This window comes from Rhopalosiphum maidis, chromosome 2 (assembly GCF_003676215.2).
Source record: "Rhopalosiphum maidis isolate BTI-1 chromosome 2, ASM367621v3, whole genome shotgun sequence".
NCBI lineage: Eukaryota > Metazoa > Arthropoda > Insecta > Hemiptera > Aphididae > Rhopalosiphum > Rhopalosiphum maidis.
Genome location: NC_040878.1, coordinates 58,862,427 through 58,871,439, shown reverse-complemented (window position 1 = coordinate 58,871,439; position 9,013 = coordinate 58,862,427). Strand labels below are relative to the sequence as shown.

Here is a 9,013-nt window from a genome sequence, read left to right as displayed (position 1 = left end):
ACCACAGCCAGACAGCCACTTTACAATATAATTCTCATCTAAACTCTCAATACTTATAAATGATAATTAACTATAACTAGGTACTTATTATTTTAAAATTCCATTTTATACATCAATATTCTCAAATAAATATATGAAATTAAAAATGTCATTCAACATTTTTTTTAAATGGTATTCATTTTTAAAATAATAAAAATAAAGAATAAAGAATCACATTTCATAAATTTATAATAAATATTATTCATTTAAACATTTTTTTTAAGAAAAGAAAAGAAGATGAATTCGAAGATCAAAGAGGACGTCACACCCGCATGTGTTGTTTCCGTATTACACACCTACGACATAGACAAAATGCGTTTATGCAGTCTGAGTAGAACTTCCTCAATTTTGGTTCTAGAGTAAATACACCTATTATAAAATTAAAAGATGATACCATTTTGGAGGGCAAGACGATGAGTTTTTTTTGGAAAAATTAAAGGTTATTTAAAATTTTTAAAATTTTTGCCATTTCTTTAAACACTTTAAACGATATAATGAATGTTATATTGGGAATAATGGAAAAAACTCATCGTCTTGCCCTCCAAAATATTTTAATTTTATAATAGGTATATTTTTACTCTAAAACCAAAATTAAGGAAATTCTACTTTGCAGACTGCGTAAACGCATTTTTTCTATGTCGTAGATGTGTAAGACGGAGACAACACATGAGGGTGCGACGTCCTCTTAAAAGCTGTAAACAAAAATATCTAGATTATTTTAAAATGTTTGTGTATTATAATACAACCATATATGTCTCTACATAAACTTCATAATTAAATACTTAAAATAATAATGGTTGGTTATATATTTTAATATAAGTTATTTGATAGGATTAAGATTTATTTATATTTAATTACTATTTATATAATCTTGCCACAAACATTATCTGAAACAACTAAGTTTTTAGAATTATAGAACTAAGCTTGATCAGGATGAATTGCTAAAGAGAAAAATGTTGACAATAATAACAAGTATTATAATAATACCATACAATAATTTATTCTCAAAAATATCTAAACATAGGTATTGAAGTATTGCACAATGAAACAAAACGTGTTCATAACTTTTAGGTTTGGTAATACAATACCCATATTAAAGTTAACACAAATTTAATTACAGAATATCCTATAAGAATTCAATAATTTAAAACGGTGGGATCATTAACATATTGTTCCACCTCTTAAATTTGTAAACTCTTGTAGATGACAACCAAGGCTGTTTAGAAAAAAATATGTTTCTGGTTGAAAACAAAAAAATCCAATTCAATATTCTTTTTAATACACAAAAAATTTTTAAATACAATTTTAAAGAATTATATTTTTGTCTTATTTATTTTAATTTTAGTGTTTGAATAGATTGTTTAGTTTCCATAACAATATTCTATTTTTCTTCACAACCTTGGGAACACTGTAACTATATTAAAAAAATGAGTATACATTTCAAATCAATCAAATTATATTATTATATTATCAATATTACTTACAATTATATTATGTAAAATAAATAATATTATAAGTATTAAATAAATACTTCCAATTCCCTCAAAATAAATATTTAAAATTATTCTTTGAAAATTGTGCAGCCCATACTAAAGCAGGCATTAACCTAATAAATATAATGAACAGTGTAATTTTTTTGAAATTAACATAAGTATTAAATATTTTACTGGAGCACTAGAGCTAATAAGATTAAGATGTCAGTTCAAATGTGTACTATCAGATTCAAACCCAGCCACAGGTGGCAATTCTCTCTGATCAGGCTCTTTTGAAGAAACCCCATACCTCCCAAGTAGGGCATGGCAGAAACCTAAGAGTGCCCAATAAAAATTCTGCCAAACAGGCAACCTAATTAGACTTTAGGAAGTCCTCACATGTACGTGCTACACAAATGAAAATATTTTATTTGACTAACTATACAAGTTCAAAGTGATAAATTATATAAAAATGAATGAGTCATTATTTCATTTAGTGTTAACTACTAATTTTGTCATCTTAAATATTAAATAAAACAAAATCCATCATAAAGAAGTGAACACTTGGTAAGGGACTCAATAATATGGCATTTAAAAAAAAATGTATTATAATCATGTCATAACAATGATATTTACAGAAACAATAATAGATTTTATAAAGAATAAAAAATATTAAAATAATGTTAAGTTAATACATGCTTTGGTACATGTTGATAGGAAAAACAAAAGCACATGTCTTCTCATGTGCAGTTAACATTGCTCTGCATACAAAACCACTACCACAAGCACATACATAAGGTCTTGCTCCAGTATGTTTTCTATAATGAATTACATAAGAAGATCGCTGTGAAAATGTCTTACCACATTGATCACATTGGTATGGCTTTTCACCAGTGTGAGTTCTGAGATGCAATACTAATGTACATTGTTTTGCAAAGCCTTTACCACAGAAACTACATACATTTGGTTTCTCCCCAGTGTGTAATCGTTTGTGTAACTTCAAATGTTCTCTGCTGGACAATTCTTTGCCGCATATGTCACACAGACAAGACATAGCTCTTTTATGTGTTCGACGATGTAAAGCAAGTGAGCTACGATCATCAAATTTACGCCCACATTGAGTACACACATATGATACCGTGTCTCCGTGTATAAGGCGCATGTGCGTTGCCAAGTATCGAGATAATGAAAATGATTTTTTACACGACTCACACTTAAATGGCTTATCACCAGTATGCTTATTTTTATGTTCATTTAATGAACTTTCTGTAATAAAATTCTTATTGCATTCTGAACATGTATACTTAGACTGCTTTAAATGACGTTTTTGATGACGGTACATAGAAGATCGATGCTGTGTTGTATAACCACACGACTCACATGAAATAGTAGGAGGTTCATTATTATGATTTAACACATGAGTATTAAATGCCAAAAGATTTTGAAATGTACGATCACAGATTTCACATACATGCAGGGGTTTATCTTGTTTTTCTGTCAAACTTTCAGAGGGATCGTCCTCAGTTTTACTCGAATCTTCATTTTTTTCTGCAACATCAGCATGAGCAGTTTTTTTAGGAGATTTAACAGGCAAACGTTTACAAGGTCCAGACTTTCTTTTGCTCGGTCTAAAATAAATTAAAATGTATTAATAACAAAAATTAAAGGCATCAAATAATTTTACCTTCTAACTGTGGGTGCCTCTACATCACAATCACTTGGTGGCTGATTCTAAAATATTTAACATATTGTATTATTTAATTTTAATATCAGACATAATATAAATTACTCATTTGTCATTTCAATTGTTGAAAAGTGAAAACTCAATAAATTAGAAGAAAATTATTAGATAAAATGAACAATACAGATAATGTACCTATATATTAGTTTGATTAAAAACTATTACCATTTGATCTAAGATGCCGCGAAAATGATTCTCAGTCTCTTGAATGCACATAAAAAAATTATAAGTTTCCAAAAGTTTTCTATGACAACCATTACATATCATTTTTGGGAACGGATCTTCTTCTGAAAACTAATCAAGCAACAAATGTCAACAGGAATTGATAATAATAATATAAAATTATAATTATAATTATTATTATAATAGTATAGTCAATTATAATATCACCTATATTCTTAATATTATTGCTTACTTTATTCGGTAAACACATATTTATTTTCTCAGCCAGACCATCAGGATCTTCGACTATGGGCGTTTTTGCATCGTCTTCCGTCAGACAGTACCTACAAAACCCGGACAAGTCCATTATAACTATAACTATGAAGCGTAAACGACAATAATTATACACGAACACGCACGAACTTCCATACGAATTTGATCAATTAAATTTAAAAGTGAAAGAAAATTAATGGGTACATAGGTATATGTATGAAAGTGTAATATATTATTTCGTCAATATTATTTCGTATTATCATAACCATAGACCATTTGCAACAGATAACATCAGCTTTCGGTTAACCATTCTAACCTCAAACATTTGTTTTGTCCAAAAACGCCCTTTTTTTCTGTGTACTTGGCATTTTTGAAATTTTTTAACTTAAACAATATTGACGTTTTCAATAAGATCGACAACCAATACATACTATATGTAATATAATATATAAATATATATAAGATCTTGATGCTATACTGAACACCATTTGACAAACTGTTCACCGTTGTAACTTGTAACCCACTACGAATTTTTGGCCTCGGCCTTGTAATGGACTCTGACACCAATCTGAAAGTAATTGTTGCTATAATGTTCTCTGGTGTAAGTGCCATTCAATAATTTTCACGAATTATTGTTAAATCGCGTTAAATTTGTTTTAGAATTGACTCAAACAAATAAAAATAAACGTAATGCACGAAAACGCAACAACAAAAGTAGCTGTTACTACTTCTGTAACACCTGTACATGGTCGTCCGGAATTTAGCAAACACAGAAATAGCAACCACCAAAGGAACCTTAGCCTTGACTTTCGGTATGATGTTACTCGCTTAATTACCTTAAGGCTTAAATAATAATTGTTTTTGCCCTCTAGTTGGTTGTATTTGTCTTGTATCATCCAATTTAAAAGAATTAAAAACAGACTAATTTCTGTATAATGAGTTAAATTCTCTTTTCACAATTTTTAAAAACATTGGTATTTACCAAATTATTTACTATTCTGAATATAAATCATGGCCAAAATAAATAAAATATTTTATTTTATAGTTGTTTCTATACACAATGTATTATACATAGTTGTATTTAATCTAGTCAATTTTAAAGAGTTACTATTTTTATTTAGTTAAATACTTAGTAAAGTTTTATATTATAAATTACGAATTTCAAACCACAATTTGGTATTTAAGAAATACAGTTAAGTTACACAATATTCTAAAGTAATTGCATAACTATTTCAGAGTTATTGCAAAATAAAAAATCTTAATAAATAATATTAATTGAAGTTTTTTCAATTTATATGCGTGTTATGATTAATTTTATTAAATATAAAGGTCAATGGGTATTGTATTACCACCAATAAATCATCCATCTCACCACCGAAACCGTAGTTTGGATTCTGTACTAACTAAAATACCAGAGGTAGATGTGATACCAAGTCCTGAGTGTCCTGAACCAATATGTGCACCAATGTCTGACCCAAATATCCATTCAGACGATTCTGGTATTGGAAGGTAATTACTGTTTACATGTAAAAATTAAAACAAATAATAATTTGTCATATAGTTATAAATTATTATAGTTCAGAGATGGCGAGCAGCTGCAGTAGAGAGAGTCTTAGCTGTTCAGAACCTAGCCCTTCGAAACAGGGAAGTTATGATGCTCAGACATTTGACAAAGTTTCTAAAAGCTTTCTGCTCAGACTGATAGAGTCCAAGCTGTTTGATATGCCAATGGCCATTATGTACCTTTTTAATTCAAAAGAGCCTGGTGTCCAACGGTATATAGGTATATACTTCTTATTTAAGTAAAATTATTGATTACTCAGATATAATATATTTATAATGATAATGACTTAAATTAATCTTCAGGTGATAAATTATTTAGTTTCGATGACAATTCAGTAGATTTTTTCTTGCCACAATTAATTAGTATGTACATACAAATGGATGATATTGCAGAGGCTATAGATCCATATTTGGTACACAGGTAAGTTAAAATTTATCAACTATTATAATAATGCAACAAACGCTAATTAATTAATAACAATTTTAGATGTCGTAAATCTTGTGATTTTTCTATAAAATGTGCATGGTTATTAAATGCCTTCCATGATTTAAATGCTGAATCAAAATCTCGTGGTGGTCAATTAATCAGTACAATTCTCAATGAGCATTATAAACAAGGACCAAGTGAACCAACCATATTAGACTCATTCAACCTATTAACAAAAAAGACTCATTGTCGGTCTAGATCTGACAGCTCAATGGTCAATTTAAATGGAATTCAAATAGGTAATATTTAATTGTACTGTATACTCCATTTACAATATTATTTAATAGTTTTAACCTTTATACAACATATTTATTCATAGTTTTTATTTATTATTATTTAGTGCGAGAACGAAATTTTTTAGGAGATTTAAGTTCTGGCATGGCATTTGATAATAAATGCAGCTGCACTGAACAAATAGCTGAGTGTCATTGCGGTGTAAGTTGAATAATAAAAATATATTCAACATTAAATTGTATATATTTATACTTTTAATATATTTCTACAGGCTCCAAGAATGTGTTCTGAAGTAGAATTTATCAAATGTTTAACAACACTTGGACGTGACTTGGCCAAACAACCAACTAGAGAAGCAAGAACTACTTATCTCTATAGCCAATTAAGTTTAATCAATAAGAATTTACCTGCTAAAGTGTGGATACCATTATACAACTGTAATCATCATATTTTATCAATTCCTCCACGTGTAGCAGCTGTTTTGAATTCTAAAGACAAGGTAAATTATCACCGTGTTAATATTTCACTGGCAATCAGAACAATTCACTAACAATTTTAATTGTATGTTTTTAATAACAAAATTAAAATAAAATATATTGTGAGATTTTGTGTTCTTCTAAAAATATATTTTAAATGAGATTGTGTACTCACTACTCATTGTATTCATCATAATTAAGTTTTTACTTTCACTATTTTCTCAAAATAATATGATCATTCTGTTACCAACTCTAATTTTATAACATAGGTTTTAAAAATAACTAAAAATTCTGGTATTTTTCTTCACTAAACAGTTAACTTATTAAATAAAAATTATTAAAATTAATATTATATATTTAGGCTCCATTTATTATATATGTGGAAGTAGCAGAGGTAGAAGATGCTGAACGGTCTCCCTTGACTACTCGGATATCAAATCTTCGTCAAACCCGTAGTGAAGAAAATCTCACTCGATGTGAGTCTCAAGACTCAAAACCAGAAATAAACAATCAGAACATGTTTATTGTGGCTGGTGATATTAGACGTCGCCTCACCGTTTCTACTGACATTAAAAGTTCTTCGCCAACAGATCCTGAAGACCCTTCTGCTGCTGCACTTAAAGAACTTTGGTCAGAAAAAGAAAAACGTGTCAGGGAAGTATCTCCATATGGTGGTCTAGCCAACTGGAAACTGTTACCCGTTATTGTAAAAACAGGTGATGATTTAAGACAAGAACTTCTCGCCTCTCAATTATTACTAACGTTACACAGTATATGGATGTCAGAATTAGTACCGTTAAAAGTTTTTCCATATAAAATTTTATGTTTATCAAATGATGCCGGTTTAATAGAACCAGTATTAAATACCATCTCTTTACACCAGATCAAAAAACAAAATAAAAATTCGTTATCAGTATACTTTGAAGAGGAATTTAAAGAAAATACTTTAGCAGAAGCACGGAAAAATTTTATAGAAAGTTGTGCTGCTTATTCGCTTGTTTGTTATTTGATCCAAGTAAAAGACAGACACAATGGAAATATACTTCTTGATAATCAGGGTAATCTTATACATATTGATTTTGGATTCATACTATCTGCGTCCCCTAAAAATCTGGGATTTGAAAGTTCACCCTTTAAATTAACATCGGAAATGGTTGATGTAATGGGTGGTCTTGATTCAGATGGTTTCAAATACTTCAAACTACTAATACTTCGAGGTTTAATTGCTTCACGTAAACACATGGATAGAGTGTTGTCCGTTGTCCAAATCATGCAGTCTGCTAGTATGAAATATTTTTATCAGCTAAAGACTATGATCAAATGTTTAACAATATTATATTAGTTTTTTTTTTATTTTACAGATTCACAATTACCTTGTTTTAGAGCTGGGGCAACGGCTGTTATTGGATCTTTGAAATGTCGTTTTCATTTAAATCTAACAGAAGCTCAACTGATATCGCTTGTCGATAACATGGTTGAGTCGTCGTTGCATTCAATCACGACCAAGTTGTATGACGGTTTCCAATACTACACTAATGGCATACTGTGATTGTTACTACACGTTACTTGGAATACACAAAACAATATGTTCAGTCTCCTACATAGTAATTACATAATTGGCAAATGCTACTTCCAAGTGCGATTTTTTATTGGATGAAAATGATAAAAATGTTTTGCTCACTAAACCTGGTCAATGAAATACTGTCAATGTTACCTAATATTAATTTTAAAAAATTCCTTTATTCTTATCCTAAGAAAATATCAAATATATTGTAAGTAAACAAATTCCTTTGTATATACATACAACCAATAACACACAAACATTGTATTTGTACTATATCATTATGTTATAACAAATTGTAATTAATTTGTAAATTATTTTTTTTAAATAAATAAATGAAAAAAATCGGTATAAAAAATACAATGTTTTAACTCATTTTATTTGTTACATTTTTTTATGTTTTCACAGAGCTGAGTCATATTATGTTCAAATGAGCTTTAATAATGATTTATAAATATGTATTTTAATATTTATGTGAGTATATATATTATTGTTGATGAGGTTTTTTAGTACGCCTAGATTTATTAAGAGTCGTACTAAAATATTTAACATTCAAAGCACTAGGAATTATGGTGTAAAAAAAACATCATGGCATGGGGAAAGTCTAAGGGTGAACATTGAATGTATACAATTATTAACCACAAAAACATGTGAGAAAACAAAATTGTTTAAAATATGAAAATATTTTAGGCATTCAATTAATGTTAAAATAATTTATTAACAAAAAAAAATTACAATTACAAATACATTTAATTCAATAATCCAACAATACTGCACTGTTAAAAACAATTGTTTTCATGACATACATCCAATTTTTATAACTAATTAATTGTATTTTGTTTACATAAAAAATACTTTTTCTTAAGAGATTTAATAATAGGTCATTAGTTCCATGAAAAATAAAATAAAAACAATAATTATTAATAAATTATTATTAAAAAAATGTAAATACTGACGACTTGGTATTTAACTTTTGATTAAACAAAAATAATATTTTAACAGTAA

The 9,013-nt window shown here is 28.4% G+C and overlaps 2 protein-coding genes across 4 annotated transcripts; one reads left to right on the top strand and one right to left on the bottom strand.

Annotated features, from left to right (window-relative positions):
- Nucleotides 1-1,014: 1,014 nt before the first annotated feature.
- On the bottom strand, nt 1,015-3,927 carry LOC113553563 (zinc finger protein 664-like). The gene is made up of 4 exons (XM_026956948.1): nt 3,668-3,927; nt 3,418-3,546; nt 3,196-3,242; nt 1,015-3,139 (listed from the first exon to the last, which is right to left on the bottom strand). The coding sequence occupies exons 1-4, from the start codon at nt 3,779-3,781 to the stop codon at nt 2,200-2,202; spliced, it is 1,230 nt and encodes a 409-aa protein (XP_026812749.1). The 5' UTR covers nt 3,782-3,927; the 3' UTR covers nt 1,015-2,199.
- Nucleotides 3,928-4,032: 105 nt separating this feature from the next.
- On the top strand, nt 4,033-8,383 carry LOC113553562 (phosphatidylinositol 4-kinase beta-like). 3 transcript variants are annotated; one of them, XM_026956945.1, is made up of 10 exons: nt 4,033-4,261; nt 4,348-4,499; nt 5,017-5,196; nt 5,265-5,470; nt 5,554-5,671; nt 5,738-5,976; nt 6,078-6,172; nt 6,243-6,470; nt 6,809-7,730; nt 7,809-7,996. In XM_026956945.1, exons 2-10 carry the CDS (start codon nt 4,378-4,380, stop codon nt 7,994-7,996), a joined length of 2,298 nt encoding a protein of 765 aa, XP_026812746.1. In that variant the 5' UTR covers nt 4,033-4,261; nt 4,348-4,377. The 3 variants fall into 3 exon arrangements, with proteins under 3 accessions (XP_026812746.1, XP_026812747.1, XP_026812748.1); XM_026956946.1 differs by having other exon boundaries at nt 4,034-4,288; nt 7,809-8,383; XM_026956947.1 differs by lacking the exons at nt 4,033-4,261; nt 4,348-4,499 and having other exon boundaries at nt 5,055-5,196; nt 5,249-5,470; nt 7,809-8,383.
- Nucleotides 8,384-9,013: the final 630 nt, after the last annotated feature.